The 16924-nt window shown below is 47.3% G+C and overlaps 1 protein-coding gene across 2 annotated transcripts in view; it reads left to right on the forward strand.

The window, feature by feature from the left end:
* The window catches only part of lmln (leishmanolysin-like (metallopeptidase M8 family)), a 166089-nt gene that overhangs the window by 79762 nt on the left and 69403 nt on the right, over nt 1–16924 (forward strand). For both annotated transcript variants that reach the window (XM_072473178.1, XM_072473179.1), the window contains exons 7-10: nt 1955–2060; nt 3976–4070; nt 4317–4434; nt 13603–13710. In XM_072473178.1, coding sequence (XP_072329279.1) covers nt 1955–2060; nt 3976–4070; nt 4317–4434; nt 13603–13710 — 427 coding nt within the window. The remainder of the gene's footprint in view (nt 1–1954; nt 2061–3975; nt 4071–4316; nt 4435–13602; nt 13711–16924) is intronic.

The raw sequence follows: 16924 nt of genomic DNA on the forward strand, positions 1-16924 counted from the left end.
CCCTTGAAGTAAGGTAGCCATACAAAACTGTTTGACCTGTGACTCCAATAACCTTGATATCAACTGAATGGAGTGTTGTGGAAGTAACTGAAACAAGGATCAGTAAACTTTGTTGTGTGGCTCCTGTGTTTCCTGGTATTGTTACAACTGCCCTCATGTAACTGAGTCAGTGTTAAACTACAAATCCTAGCTGCAGCAGAGGATGTGATTTGGACAGATTAGTTAAAGAGTGTTGTGGGGAATAGAGAAAGTATGTAATGTTGGAAATTGAAAGAAAATGCTAATGAAAAGTAATAAAGATTAAAAGTATTTGAATCAATTATTGCAGTCTGTTTCCATAAGATAGACAAAAGTAATATGATACCTTGCTACTTCTGATGGTGATTATCTTCTCATCTGATTTAATTGCCAATCCCTTTTTTAAAAAAATATTTTATTAAGGCATTTATGATTTTATAACAACAATTTCAAATGTAAACATAACTCAATAAATAACCTCCCCCCCAACCAACAACATACCCAGCCAACGTGGCTTATGCACACAGTTCCCCAGTCCCCCATCCTCCACTCACTGATCCCGCCTAAACTATTCCCCCCCTCCAAAAACCTCCATCTCGCCTCCCCAGCACAAACCGGTGATTCCCACAAATTGGAGCCCACAACGACGCTCCCTCCATTCCCATATGCTTCCGCCACTGCCCCCATACCCTCAGAGCTGCCACCACCTCCGTGCTTGTGGAATACCGAGCCAGCGAAAACGGCAGAGGTGCCTTTACTAATGCCCCTAAACTTGTGCCCCTACATGATGTGGCCTCCATCTGCTCCCACACTGACCCCTCCCCCACTACCCACTTCCTGATCATGGCTATATTTGCCGCCCAATAATAGTTTCTAAAGTTCGGTCGAGCCAGCACCCCCCTCCCGGCCCCGCTCCAACAACACCTTCCTTCCTCGCGGGGTTTTACCCGCCCACAAGAACCCAGAGATCACCGCATTGAACCATTTAAAAAAAGCTTTGGGGATAAAAATAGGGAGACACTGGAATACAAACAGAAATCAGAAATCTCGGGAGAACTGTTATCTTTACGCTCTGTGCCCTCCCCGCCAGTGACAGCGGGAGCATATCCCACCTCCAAAAGTCCTCCTCCATCTGCTCAACCAATCGGGTCAGATTTAATTTATGTAACTGCTCCCAATTCTGTGCTAACTGAATTCCCAAGTATCGAAAACTTCCTCTCACCACTTTAAACACCATCTCCCCCAATCTCCTCTCCTGCCCCCTCGCCTGGATCACAAAGACTCACTCTTACCCATATTCAATTTATACCCCAAAAGCCAACCAAATTCCCCCAGGATCCGCATAATATCTCCCATCCCCCCTAACGGGTCAGAAATATACAGGAGTAGGCTGTCCGCATATAACGAGACCCAGTCACCCCCCCCCCCCCCCCCTGGACTAACCCCTTCCAGTCCTTTGACACTCTCAGCGCCAACGCCAACGGCTCTATAGCCAAGGCAAACAGCAATGGGGAGAGTGGACATTCCTGCCTCATCCCCGGTGCAGTCTGAAATAGTCCAAGCTCACTCGGTTCGTCCGCACACTCTCCACCGGTGCCTGGTACAGCAGCCGGACCCAGTCTCCAACAGACCCAAACCTTTTTGCGCATAGAAGTTATTGGCAAAATATTTACTTTCTGGCAAAATGCATGTTTGTTGGGTTTTTCAGTGTTTCTTCATAGTGTTCTCCATACTCATGTACAAATGATCTTCTGTTATTCAGCCTTGGAATTGTATTAGGGTATGGAATACTTCAATGATACTAACATATTGTGGATGTTTAATCAACAAGTAGTCCAATATAAAAAAAACTAACAAGTTAAATTATTTAAAAATGAAAGATTAGAAAAGTTACACTTTATTTCTACTAATGAATCATTTCCGCTGAATATTTCAGGCCTATTGCAGGATATGCAAACCTGTGTCCAAGTATGATCCCCACTGAGCCACAAGAATTCAGAGGCATGTTGTCAACAGTGAAACATGAAATTGTCCACGCATTGGTAGGTTCATTGCAGACATGCTTTAATCTCAAAATCTTGGTACTCTCACCCTAACAGCACTGTGGCCTAGATCACATAGACTGCAACAGTTCAAGAAAGCAGCTCATCATCACCTTGTCAATGGCAATTAGGACTGGGCAATCAATACTGGCCTAGCCAGCGATGCCCACATCCCATGAGTAAAAATAATTATTAGGGAGATTATGGTAATCAAAGTTTTTGTTCATTAAGAAATGTCACTTAACTTTATGCACTTATCTGTGCCAGAGAAACAGGAAAATGCAGAACTGGAAAAATCTTTGGCACAGTCCAAAAAATTAACTTAATCACCCTCAATTATCTCTTAGATTTGCCACATGATCTGCCTTCACTGCTTCTCTAGGTCACAAGCTCTGTGTAAAGTAGTTAAATGTAATTCTAAATCTTTCCTCTTCTAATCTTGAACCTGTGACCCCTAATTTAAAACATGAGGCAATCTTGAACATATTATTGGTCTTTTGCCTAATTCCTGAATGCTTGATTGAGCTCTCCCTTGGGCCCACACTTCTCTAGAGTAAACAATTCTAAGCTTCTCAAGTTTTACTTATAAGGCGGGATTCTCCAGCCGCATCCGCCTGGCGACCGGAAAATCCTGCCCAAGGAAAATGACCTTCTCCTTTGTCCCCGGCTCGCCCGTGGCGTTCTTGCATCAGGCAGGGCAGAAGAATCCAGCCCATAGTGTTTGAAGCTCCCCGACTGGTTCAGATCTTTAACAAAGTACATGTTTGGTTCCCTGTTTGCAACTTGGTGCAAAATGGGAAGCCTGGCAACTTTCACGACTCGGGTTACTGGTGAACAAGAGGAGCAGGGTACCTCTTTTATGGGCATCTTGGGGGCCCCCCCAGAAGGTTCACCCCCACCCTTCAAGGTCTTCTGCTATCCTGAGGTTTCCTGTCCCAACCAGCCTGTCCATTGAGCCCCCTACCTCCCTCACCAGGCCCTGATAGTCTACCTCTGCATGCCTAAACAAGCATTAAATGGGGATGGGTTCCCTCCTGACATTTATGCCAGGGGGGCAAGAACCTCGGCATGACCTAAATTTTGCCCCCCTGTCCTTTTACCTATATTTGCACCCTAATGTGACAAAACTGGAACACAAATGTGTATACACAAATGAATAAGGAAATAGAGCTGAGCAGCAACATAAATACAGCTTACAAAGCTTGTTGTTGGATTCTCTATTAAAGCAATGAGGGATATACTGGTGTTATGAATTCATAGATTGTGAAGGTATATAGTTCATGCAGGTATCCAGTTTTGGGATGCTACATTTGTCCTGCTTTAGCATGGCAGTAGTACCATACTTATTACTGGATAAAGGATGTCCCACAGTTCACTTTCCACTAATGCTATTACGGACAGATGTATCTGAGGCTGGTAAATTGGTGAGGACGTAGTCATGTCAATTCCTTCCTGTATCAATTTCCTCATGACAGGCCCAGCTACGTTTTTCAGAGTGTGATAGCTCACTGTGAAAAGGGATTCCGTTCATGAGGTGACTCCATGTATCGTATAAAATGATTATTTTTCATGGGTTTGAACACCTTGTATAGGAATTTAACCAGTTTAGTTTCTATAATAGATGCAGATGCTGGAAATTTGAAATAAAAACATAGATAAAACTGAAAATACTCAGCAGACCCAGCAGCATCCAGAGGGAGAGAATGGACTTATTGATTCAGGTCAATGACATGGAATATTAACTATTTCTCTCTCCACGGATGCTGCCAAACGTGTTTAGTGTTTCCAGCATTTTGTTTTTACATTTCCCATTAGATTTGATACCGGAAGAAATTTCTGCCGTGCAGCTTTACTATAGTGTAGTTTGTTTTTACTAACACACATGAAAAAGTGTTTCCTTTCCACTTCAATTTAGGGCTTCTCTGCAGGACTTTTTGCTTTCTATCGTGATGATGAGGGAAAACCTTTAACGACAAGAAAGGCAAATGGTCTTCCACCTTTTAATGAATCGTAAGCTAGTTATTTTGTGATTTTCAAATCTTGGGAACACCTGTTTAGCTGTCATCGAGTGTGTAAGAGATTTGTTTAAATACATCTTGTAGTTGTGATTAAGCATTATTTCCTTGTTTGTTTAATCAAAAGCCAAAATATTTGCATGATGTTGTAAATTCTAATTTGTATTGGCTATTGTTTAGATTTTTTTCAAATGTCTTGAATAATATTACTATCACAGTTCACTAATTTGTATTTGAATAGACTTGGATTATATCAGTGGAGTGACAGAGTTGCGCGCAAGGCAGTCAGGTTGTGGGACATACGAGGGAACAAGAAGCTTAATCATGAGGTCCTCCTTCTTGTAACTCCACGAGTTGTTGTGAGTATTAACAAAAATACTTCTATTATTTTTTTCAAACTTTCATAATGGATAATGGGGTTGCAATAGATGTATTTTTTTCTTTTGGAAAAATAAATTTAGGGTACCCGATTTTTGTTTTTTTCCAGTTAAGGGGCAATTTAGTGTGGCCAATGCACATACGTGCACATCTTTTGCGTTGTGGGGTGAGACCCCCGCAAACACGGGGAGGATGTGCAAACTCCACAGGAAAAGTGACCTGGGGCCGGGATTGAACCCGGGACCTCGGTACCATGAGGCAGCAGTGCTAACCACTGTGCCACCATGCAACAGATATTTGTGTTTCACTTTTTAAAAAAACTTTCAATAAAGTGTCCTATCGGAGACCACAGTGCGAGCAGAATTATAGAATTTTTCATTATTAGATTTATTGAAGGTTTGAAACTTAATTTGAAAACACCATGTTGATGTACACCTATGTAACCGCGTTAGATTTGCATTTTCCATTCGTGTTTTAGATTTGTGAAATTAAGGCGTAAAGGTGTACTTCAGATTGGTAGGCATTTTTTCTTTGAAATGAAGATACTACCAAAATACTGATTTTTGGCATCTGGAAAACTGATTTCTGTTGGAAAAGGCTGACAGCTCTGCTCATGTTGATAAGATGTAGCTTGTGACATTCTCAATTAATCTGTTCTCAATTTGAGTCAAATAATACCAATTAAGGAGAAAAGCAATATGTGAAAACTAATGTTGGAGTCAGCAGGAGCATATTGAATTCTGAGTATAAGCCTAAATGTGATGAATGTAGTTTAACACATAAATGTGAAGAAGTACATTTTGGAGGGAAAAATAGACTAAAATATATGTTCAACTTTAGTTCTCAATGTAGTGGAGGGACAGAAACATCTATAGGCACAGATCTTTAAAAGCCATGTTACAGGTGGGATAGGAATGTTAGATTTTGTGGATTTCTTATACCTCTTAGCCCAGTTGCTTTTGGTTTTCCTTGATTCGCAAATTGATAATCTTTAATTCTTTATCCCAGGGAAGGGACAAGTGAATAGCTGCTGTAACATACATCAACTTGCAGTTGTTAAGCTGAGCCAGTTGCTCAATGTTAGAAAATAATAAACAATTCAGGCCATGGATGTACTTGAAAAGGACAGGCTAATGGATATTTTTTGAAAAAGGACTGTTCCTAGTTACCGGCTGCCATCCTGAAAAAGACCTCTTTATCCCCACTCTCTGCCTTCTGCCAGTCAGTCAATCCTCTATCCATGCCAGGATGTTACCCTTAACACCATGGGCTCTTAACTTATTTAACAGTCTCCTATGCGGCACCTTGTCAAAGGCCTTCTGGAAATCTAAATAAATCACATCCACTGGTTCTCCTTTATCTAACTTCCTTGTTACCTCCTTAAAGAACTCAAACAAATTTATCAGACATGACCTCCCTTTGGCAAAGCCGTGCTGACTCAGTCCTATTTTACTATGCACTTCCAAGTACTTTGCGATCTCGTCATTAATAGCAGACTCTAAAATCTTACCAATGACCAAAGTCAGGCTAACCGGCATATCATTTCCCGTCTTCTGTCTCCCTCCCTTCTTAAAAAGCGATGTTACATTAGCCACTTTCCAGTTCTCTGGGACCCTTCCTGCCTCCAGTGATTCCTGAAAGATCAGTGCCAAGGCCTCGTTGATCGCCCGAAGGTGGATCCTGTTAGGGTGGTGATCAACCTCTCCACCCTGTGCCCTGGCGTGGCAGGGGGATCTGCTGGAATTGTTGACTCTGGTGAAGGTCAAATCTGAACTGAGGGGAAGGATGGAGGGGTTTTACAATTCATGTGCGTTATTCATTGTGCACTTTCGAGAATTGGATTAAATCGGGGACTTCCGGTGGCGGCCATGGAGGAGTAGGTCGCACATTCGATAGCTCCCGCCTGAAACGGACTTTTGCACCTTTTTTCCCGGACTTTTGTGGACTTTATGAAATAAATCGGTGGAGTGAGCAATAGTAAGGAGGATTTCCCCCCCCCGATGTATGGATAGCTGGACCAGAAGTGGCCGTGTGAAATGAATTAGTCCCGATAGAGGGAAGCGAGTGGAGCTGGAAGTGCGGCGAAGCATGGCAGACGGCAAGGACCAGGGAGCGGCGGCTCACTGGCCGAAGGAGCAGCAGATGGAGTTTTTCAAGAGTTGCTTTGCCGAGCTACAAAGGGATACGCTTGACCCGATGAAAGCATCGATCGACCAAATGGTCGCGCCTCAGGCGGCGCAGGGGAAAGCAATTCAGAAGATCGAGTTAAAACTCCAACCAATAGGACGAGATAACTGTACTGGAGCACAAGGTGGAGGTGCTAGATGACCGCCACAAGAAGATGCAGGAGAAGCTGGAGAGCAGGTCCAGGAGGTAGAATTTAAGAATCGTTGGCCTTCCTGAAGGTATTGAGGGACCAGATGCGGGAGCATATGTGTCGGGTATGCTGGAGTCGTTGATGGGAACGGGGGCTTTCCCTCGACCCCTGGAGCTGGACGGAGCGCACAGAGCCCTCGCAAGGAAGCTCAAGGCGAATGACCCGCCGAGGGCCATGGTGGTTCATTTTCACCGTTTTTCAGATAAGGAGCGCGTCTTGCGGTGGGTCAAGAAGGAAGGGAGCAGCAAGTGGGAGAACAGTGAGGTGCGCATCTATCAGGACCTGAGAGCGGAGCTGGCAAAGAGACGTGCGGAGTTCAACCGGGCAAAGGCGACCCTCTTTAAGAAGGGGGTGAAGTTTGGGGTGTTATACCCAGCGAGGCTGTGGGTAACGCATGAAGATCGAAACTACTATTTTGAATCGGCAGATGATGTTTGGACATTTATTAAAGAGAAGAAATTGGACTCGAGTTAAAAGGCACTTAAGCTTCGAAGATGGGATGTGGCGGTGGTTTGTATTGTGTTCTGTTTTAAACAAGATTGTGTTTAGTCTTGGGCAAGATAGTGGGCTGAGGGATGGTTGGAGGGCACTTTGTTTAGCAGGGAATTGATACAGGGGGGGAGGGGGAGGGGGGCCCTGAAGTTCGCATTGTCCTTCGGGAGATTGGGTTTTGTTTTAAGTGAATGTGTCTGTTCTGCTTTATGGTTATGTTTCTTGAGAGCTGTTGTTTACTTACTGGGGAATGTGATCCTGAAAATAGTTTTTTTTCTATGTGGGGAGAGGGGTCCGATCGGCGCCAGGGGCGGGGGTTATCGGGGTCAACATGGATCAGCTGACTCTTGAAGCGTAGTGGGGGGTGAACTAGGGTTGAGTTGGTGTTTGACTTGGGAGATTAGGTTTCTGGTGCTATGGGGGGGGGGGGTCTGTTTTGCTGGCAAGGGAGAATTTTTTTTCAGGGAATAAATGGCAGGTTGGGGGCGACTGCTTCTTAAAGGGGTGCTCGGGGTAGCGAGGGGCGTGGGCTCGGGGCTGGCCTAAAAAGGGTGATGGCTAGTCGGCGGGGAGTGGGGGGGTGTTAGCGGTAGCCCCCCATCCAGGCTGATTACGTGGAAAGTGAGAGGTCTGAATGGGCCAGTGAAGAGAGCACGCATGTTCGTGCGTTTAAAGGGACTAAAGGCAGACGTGGCAATGCTGCAGGAGACACATCTAAAGGTCACAGACCAGATGAGATTAAGGAAAGGTTGGGTTGGTCAGGTGTTCCACTCAGGGCTGGACTCGAAGAACAGGGTGGGTAGCAATTTTGATCAGTAAGCGAGTGGCATTTGAGGCTGGGAGAATTGTGGCTGATAAAAGGGGAAGGTATGTAATGATGAGTGGGAAGTTGGAGGGGGTCCGAGTGTTGCTCGTGAATGTCTACGCCCCGAACTGGGACAACGTGGATTTTATGAGACGCGTGTTAGGCAAAATCCCGGACCTTGAGTCACACAACTTGATCATGGGGAGGGGACGGGACTTCAAGACGGTTATTGAACCTGGACTGCTCAAAATCCAGGACAGGGAAGAGGCCGGCGGCGGCAAAGGAGTTGAAGGGCTTTATGGAGCAGATGGGGTGTGCGTAGACCCATGGAGGTTTACATGGCCAAGGGTAAAGGAGTTTTCCTTTTTCTCCCACGTCCACAAAGTTTATTCCCGTATTGACTTTTTTGTTCTGGGCAGGGCGTTGATCCCGAAGGTGGCGGGGACGGAATACTCGGCGATTACAGTCTCGGACCGCCCCCCACGGGGTGGATTTGCGGCTTAGGGAGGAGAGAGGGCAGCATCTGCTGTGGAGACTGGATGTGGGGTTGTTCGCGGATGAGATGGTTTGCGGGCGGGTAAATAAGAGTATTCAGAACTACCTGAAAACAAACGACACGGGAGAGGTATCGGCAGCGACGGTCTGGGAACCCTGAAGGCAGTTGTTGGAGGGGAACTAATATCTGTCCGGTACCATAGAGAAAAGAGGGAAAGGGTGGAGAGGGAGAGACTGGTGGAGGAGATACTTCGGGTGGATAGGAGGTATGCGGAGGCCCCGGACACGGGACTCCTGAGGGAGCGGCGCAAGCTACAGACGGAATTTGAATTGTTGACCACAGGGAAAGCGGTAGAACAGTTGAGGAAGGCTAAGGGGGCGGTCTATGTGTATGGGGAGAAGGCGAGCAGGATGCTGGCGCACCAGCTTAGGAAGAGAGAGGCGGCCAGGGAGATTGGTGGAGTAACGAATAAGGAGGGTAACTTGGTCTTAGACCCGGAGGGGGTGAATTAAGTTTTTAAGGAATCCTATAGCAAATTATATGAGTCGGAGTTTCCGGCGGGAGCTGAAGAGATGAGGCAATTTCTTGACCAGTTGAGGTTCCAGAGGGTGGAGGAGGGCCTAGTGGAGGGGCTGGGGGCCCCAATCGAGATAGAAGAAATCGTTAAGGGGCTGGAGGGCAGGCAGTCGGGCAAAGCTCCGGGGACGGATGGCTTTCCGGTGGAATTTTTAAAGAAATTTTCAGAGATATTGAGCCCACTGCTGATGAGGACCTTGAATGAGGCGAGAGAGAAGGGAATCCTCCCCCCTACAATGTCGCAGGCCTCGATCTCACTCATTCTTAAAACGGGAGAAGGACCCTGAACAGTGTGGGTCATACAGGCCAATCTCGTTACTAAATGTGGATACCAATCTATTGGCTAAGATCTTGGCCACAAGGATGAAATGAAATGAAAATCGCTTATTGTCACAAGTAGGCTTCAAATGAAGCTACTGCGAAAATCCCCTAGTCGCCATATTACGGCTTATTCAGGGAGGCTGGTACGGGAATTGAACCGTGCTGCTGGCCTGCGTTGGTCTGCTTTAAAAGCCAGCTATTTCGCCCAGTGTGCCCGGATTGTGTCCCGGGGGTGATAGGGGAAGACCAGACTGGATTTGTTAAGGGCAGGCAACTTAATGCCAATGTGCGGAGGCTTTTAAATATTGTTATGTCCTCGGAAAGAGAGGAAGCAGAGGTTGTGGCAACAATGGATGCAGAGAAAGCTTTTGATCGTGTGGAGTGGGAGTACCTGTGGGAGGTGCTGGGTAGATTTGGGTTTGGTGAGGACTTTATTCGGTGGGTCCGATTGCTGTACCAGGCGCCTGTGGCAAGCGTACGTACAAACCGGCTCAGGTCGGGGTATTTTAAATTGCACCGGGGGACGAGGCAAGGGTGACCCCTCTCCCCATTATTATTTGCTCTAGCCATTGAGCCACTGGCCATGGCATTGAGAGCTTCAAGGAACTGGCAGGGGCTGGTGTTGGGGAGGGGGGGGGGGGGGTGGCGCACCGGGTCTCGCTCTACGCGGATGATGATCTCCTTTATATTTCGGACCCACTGGAGGGGATGGGGGAGGTCATGCGGATCTTGAGGGAATTTGGCAGTTTTCGGGGTATAAACTGAACATGGGGAAGAGCGAGTTGTTTGTGATCCGGGCTAAAGGGCAGGAGAAGAGACTGAGTGAGCTGCCGCTGAGGAGGGTAGAGAAGAGCTTTCACTACCTGGGAATACAGGTGGCTCGGAAGTGGGATTCGTTGCACAAGCTTAATTTGACACTGCTGGTGGAACAAATGGAAAGGGACTTTAAAAGATGGGACATGCTCCCGCTGTCACTGGCGGGGAGGGTACAGACCGTTAAAATGCCGGTCCTCCGCAGATTTCTGTTTGTATTCCAGTGCCTTCCCATCTTCATCCCTAAGGCCTTTTTCAAGCGGGTGAATAAGATTATCTCGGGATTTGTGTGGGCGAACAAGACCCCGCGAGTAAGGAGAGTGTTGCTGGAATGCAGTCGGGAGGAGGGTGGGCTGGCGTTGCCGAGCATTTGCAACTACTACTGGGCGGCCAACATAGCCATGATTAAGAAGTGGGTATTGGGGGAGGGGCGGCATGGGAGTGGTTGGAGGCGGCGTCATGTAAAGGCACCAGTTTGGGAGCGCTGGTAACGGCACCTCTGCCGTTCCCGCCGGCCCATTACTCCCCAAGTCCGGTGGTGGTGGCAGCACTGAAGATCTGGGGGCAGTGGAGGAGACACAAGAGGATGGAAGGTGCGTCGGTCTGGGCCCCGATATGTAATAACCACAGCTTTCTACCGGGCAAGCTGGAAGGCGGTTCCAGAGCTGGCAGAGGGCAGGTATCAAAAGGATGGGTGATCTGTTTATAGATGGGAGCTTTCCCAGACTTCAGGCGCTGGGGGACAAGTTTAAACTGCTGTCAGGGAATGGCTTTAGGTATTTACAAGTGCGGGCCTTCCTGAGAAAACAGGTGGTGGCCTTCCCGCTTCTGCTGCCACGGGGGATACAGGATAGAGTAGTGTCCGGTACCTGGGTGGGGGAGGGGAAGGTGTCGGACATCTACCAGGAACTGCTGGAAGCGGAGGAAACCCCGGTGGAGGAACTTCTAGAGCCGGGTCTGTGGGCGGAAGCCCTAAGTAGGATCAATTCCTCCTCATCATGTGCTAGGCTCAGTTTAATCCAGTTTATGGTAGTCCACCGGGCACACATGACGGCAGCGAGGATGAGCAAGTTTTTCGGGGTAAAAGACAGATATGCGAGGTGTGCGGGAAGCCCAGCAAATCATGTCCATATGTTTTGGGCATGCCCGAAGCTTGGAGGGTTCTGGCAGGGGTTTTCCAAGGCAATGTCCAAGGTGCTAGGTATGCAGGTGGTGCCGAGTCCAGAGGTGGTGATCTTTCGAGTGTCAGAAGATCCGGGAGTTCAGAGAGTGAAAGAGGCCGACGTTCTGGCTTTTGCCTCCCTGGTAGCCCGGAGACGGATCCTTTTAATGTGGAGGGACTTGATACCCCCGAGTATAGAGACTTGGGTCAATGACATGGCTGGGTTTCTCAGCCTCGAGAAAATAAAGTTTGCCTTAAGAGGATCAACGCTAGGGTTCTCCCGGAGGTGGCAGTCGTTCCTCGACTTTCTTGGGGAAATTTAAAATTTGGGCAGTAGCAGCTTTCCGGGGGGGGGGGTTATGTTATTTCATGTGGGCTGTGAAGATAGAGCCGATTGGGGAAATATCTATCTTTTCACCTTGTTAATGTTTAATATTTACTGTTCTTTTTCTGTTATTGTTATAAAATTTTACAAATACTTCAATAAAAATATTTTTTTTAAAAGAGAACTGGATTAAATCAAACATAAGTAAAAAGTCTTACAACACCAGGTTAAAGTCCAACAGGTTTGTTTCAAATCACCAGCTTTCGGAGTGCTGCTCCTTCCTCAGGTGAACAAAGAGGTAGGTTCCAGAAAAAACATATGGACAAAGTCAAAGATGCAAGATGATGCTTTGAATGCAAGCATTTACATGTAATTAAGTCTTTACAGATCCAGAGAGAGGGGTATCCCAGGTTAACAAGGTGTGAATTGTCTCAAGCCAGGACAGTTGGTAAGATTTCACAAGCCCAGGCCAGATGGTGGGGGGTGACTGTAATGCGTCATGAATCCCGGTTGAGGCCGTATGTGTGCAGAACTTGGCTATAAGTTTCTGCTCGGTGATTCTGCATTGTCGTGCGTCCTGAAGGCCGTCTTGGAGAACGCTTACCTGGAGATCAGAGGCTGAATGCCCTTGACTGCTGAAGTGTTCCCCGACTGGAAGGGAATATTCCTGATTGTCGTGTTGTAAGACTTCTTACTATGCTCACCCCAGTCCAACGCCGGCATCTCCACATCATCGAACAGTAGGGGGGGGGGGGAGACTGTATGTGTTAATGGTGACTATGGGGGATTCCTGATTCCTTTTTGCCATTTGTTTATGTTAACGTGCGGGCTAATGTTTGGGGTTTGGTGGAAGGATAGGATCGTTGTTATTGATGTAGGGATTGACATTGCATTCATTACTGATTGTTGGGGGTAAATTTGGGATAAAATGTGAAAAAGGAGGAGAATAAACACATTTTTTAAAAAAATAAATAAAAAGACAAATACTTTATTTTTATCAACAGAAATGAGATTTTATTTTAAAAAAGCAACGTTAAATACAAGATCAGTGAAAATATGTTGACTTTGAGTCGTCTATTAGGTTTCAGCTGGAATTATTATCTGTAGTTTTGAATATATATTGATAGATATTTGAACCTTGTGATGGATGGAAAATAAAATCACAATATGGCAACAGGGACTATATGAAAATCTTATGAGAGATTTAGAAAAGAAACTAAAGCTCATAAATGAAAAATTGTACATGTTCAAAATCTGAATTAAGACAAAATGCCCATCAGTGTTTTGAAGTGGAAAAGGTGGGCTAAATTATTTGTGTAGCGCCTTTGTCACAATAGAACTAGATGTAAAATGTAAGAATCCTGTCACTATTCAGGATGGTCAAAATCTCACTTCAGCAAACCTGAGTTTGATTCTCTCCATGCATAGGAATCCATACAATGAACATTGTAGACATAGATTGGAGGATGAATATGTAAATGACTGCTTCACCGTATGGAGTATCCAGGATTCTGAATAATGATGTGGAAGAGGGTTTTGAATAATTTTCTCACAGAAACAACAAATTGAAATGTTGGGTGTAAAAGTGAGGGCGCTGTTTAAATTGATGACATGCCATGACAAAAGAATTAAAATGGAACACAGTTAAGTGAAGGCAGAATGACAACTTGATGACTAATGGCGCCCTGCTAATTATGGTATGTTATAACAAAATACATGAAGTGATTTGACTGGAGAACCTATTTTTACTCTAACCATTAAATTTGACTTTCCATTGGGCAGGAAGAAGCCCAGAAGCACTTTAACTGCCCAATCCTCGAAGGAATGGAACTTGAAAATCAAGGGGGCATGGGTACAGAACTGAATCACTGGGAAAAGCGGTTGCTGGAGGTAAGATTTATTGAAGCTTTGGAGGTAAGATTTGTTGAAGCTTGTTTTTGTAAGGGCCACGAAGAATCCAGCACGAGTTTTAAGGATACAAAGTAATAACATTTATTTACTATAACATATATACATAACAGTAGCAGTAACTTCCCTTGCTACATACTCCTTCCTGCTGGTTCCTGAACTGGCCAGCTTTATTTATACTAGGAGTTTGCTAGTGGTTTCTCCGCCCCCCTCATTGGGGAAGTTCATATTCCCACAGGATTGTGGGATAGTCATTAGTCCCCAGCCAATGGTAAGTAGGCAGGTTATAACATCCCTCCCCCCCCAAAGTCCAAGGAATCCACCGAAGACCCTGGCGAAGGAGGGCGTCGGACTCGTTTGGCCGCAGGCCGGACACCATTTGCACGCGGCGCTGGATCAGGCGGCGTGTAACGAGACGGAGACCGGCGCTTCCGTGATCAACGTTGCAACGGTTGTACATCCATGGCCCGTGGACCCGAGGATTCCCCCTCTGATGCATCCTGTGTCTCCATCTCGGAGTCAGAGTCTGCTGCCTCCGTCATGTCAGCGTCTCTATCTCCATTCGGTCCCATAACGACCTGCGCAGGCTTTGAGTGAGGCACCAGTGGAAGATTGTGAGGACTACCTTCCCTTGTCTCTGGTCTCTGCGGCTGTTGAAATGAGCTCCGGGGGCGGGGAATCTTTTGAGGGGATGGTCTTCTGGACCGAACGTGGTCTACATGTTTTCGCTGGAGACGACCCTGGGCTTGCACTTGGTAAGATATAGGGCCCGTTTGGCAAAAGATTACACCAGGAACCCATTGGGCACCACCAGCAAAATTCCGAACGAACACTGGGTCACCGGGCGCAAACTGCCGAATCGGCCGATGCCGAGAAAATCCCTGTCCCTGCCGTTCTTGTGTGCAGCGTACTTTTGCGCCAATGTCCGGGAAAACCATACTAAGGCGGGTGCGAAGTCTCCGGCCCATTAGGAGTTCTGCGGGAGCTACCCCAGTCACTGCATGGGGGGTGGTCCTGTACGTAAACAAAAAGCGAGCCAGTCTCGTGTCCATTGATCCGGAAGACTGCTCCTTTAGGCCTCTTGAATGTCTGCACTGCGCGCTCTGCCAACCCATTTGAAGCCGGGTGGTAAGGGGCAGTGCAGATATGGCGGATGCCGTTCATCTTAGTGAACCTCGCAAACTCCTCACTTGTGAATGGAGTGCCGTTATCCGTGACCAGCACCTCGGGGAGGCCATGCGTACTAAACGATAAACGCATCTTTTCAATTGTTGCGCAGGACGTTGTCCCCTGCATCTCATGCACCTCTAGCCATTTGGACTGGGTGTCAATTAGTAGAAGGAACATGGATCCTTGAAAAGGGCCTACGAAATCTGCATGCAAGCGTGCCCAAGGCCGCCCTGGCCATTCCCAGTGGTGTAGGGGCGCGGCCGGCGGAAGCTTCTGATGCTCCTGGCAAATGGAGCAGTTTTGGGCCACCTTCTCAATGTCGGTGTCGAGGCCTGGCCACCAGACATAACTCCGGGCCAACATTTTCATTTTGGTCACGCCTGGATGCCCATTGTGCAAGTCTGTTAGTATCAGCTCCTGGCCTTTTTCCAGGACAATCACACGCGTCCCCGACAAGCAGATGCCGTCTTCTATGCTGAATTCTGACAGCTTGGAGGAAAATGCCCGCAACTCGCCTGGGAGCTGTCTATGCTGCCCACCATACAGGACTATGTGTCGAACCTTTGACAGGACTGGCTCCGTCTGGGTCCACTCACGGATCTGTGATGCCGTGACAGGCAAGGTGTCCACAAAATTTAGGGTTGCAACCACCTCACCGGTCGTGGGGGTCGACATGGGGCCGGTCGATAAAGGCAATCGGCTCAGTGTGTCGGCATTTGCTATCTGCGTACCTGGTTTGTGCTCCAGAGAATACTCGTATGCAGCAAGCAACAAAGCCCAGCACTGGATCCGTGCAGAAGCAATGGGCGGTATTGGCTTATCCTCTCTGAAAAGTCCCAGCAGGGGCTTATGATCAGTCACGATAGTGAAATGGCGGCCGTACACGTACTGGTGGAAGCGTTTCACCGCAAAAACCACTGCCAGGCCCTCCTTCTCGATCTGCGCGTACTTTTTCTCCGCTGCAGTCAATGTGCGGGAGGCGAAAGCTATCGGTCATTCGGCCCCGTTCTCCATCTTGTGGGACAGGACGGCCCCAATACCTTACGGGGATGCATCACATGTGACGAGCAAAGGCTTTCCAGGATCATTGTGGGTTAGTAACCCAGACGACGGCAATTGTTGCTTTACCCGCCGGAAAGCGGTTTCTTGCGGCTGACCCCAAACCCAGGTGTGATTTCTCTTTAGCAGAAGGTGCAAAGGGGCCAGCGTAGTTGCCAGATTGGGGAGGAACTTCCCGTAATAGCTTACGAGACCGAGAAAAGAACGAAGCTGCGAAGTGTCAGTCAGGGCGGGGGCATGTTGAATTGCACGCACCTTCTCTACGACAGGGTGCAGACCTTCGCGGTCCACCCAATAACCTAGATAGACTACTTCCTTTGCCTGAAATACGCACTTGGTGCGACGTAAACGGACTCCAGCCTCCGAAAGGCGTCTAAGGACAGCCTCCAGATTTTTCAAATGTTCCTGCTCCGACATCTCTGTAATCAAAACGTCATCTAGGTAGACAGCCACACGTGGTAAACCTCTCAAAATGCCCTCCATAACACGTTGAGAAATTGCGCAGGCAAAGGATACTCCAAAGGGCAACCGTGTATATTCATACAGGCCCCGGTGTGTATTAATCGTTGCATATGGTCGGGAGGCAGGGTCCAGCTCCAACTGTAGGTAGGCGTGACTCATATCTAATTTTGTGAACAAGAGTCCACCTGCAAGTTTCGCGTAGAGATCCTCTATGCGAGGCATTGGATATCGGTCGAGTCGGGAAACCGTATTCACTGTAAGTTTATAGTCGCCACACAAGCGAACTGTGGCATCTGGCTTCATTACAGGTACAATTGGTGCTGCCCAGTCAGCAAAACGGACGGGCCTGAAAATACCCAAACTCTCCAAACGAGTGAGCTCCCCTTCTACCTTCTCGAGCAAGGCGTAAGGCACTGGGCGCGCCTGGAAATAGCGCGGCGTGGCTCCTGGTTCAACTTGGATACGGGCTACGGCCCCTTTTATTTTCCCCAAACCAGGCTAGAAT

The sequence above is a fragment of the Scyliorhinus torazame genome, chromosome 2, assembly GCF_047496885.1.
Source record: "Scyliorhinus torazame isolate Kashiwa2021f chromosome 2, sScyTor2.1, whole genome shotgun sequence".
Lineage (NCBI taxonomy): Eukaryota > Metazoa > Chordata > Chondrichthyes > Carcharhiniformes > Scyliorhinidae > Scyliorhinus > Scyliorhinus torazame.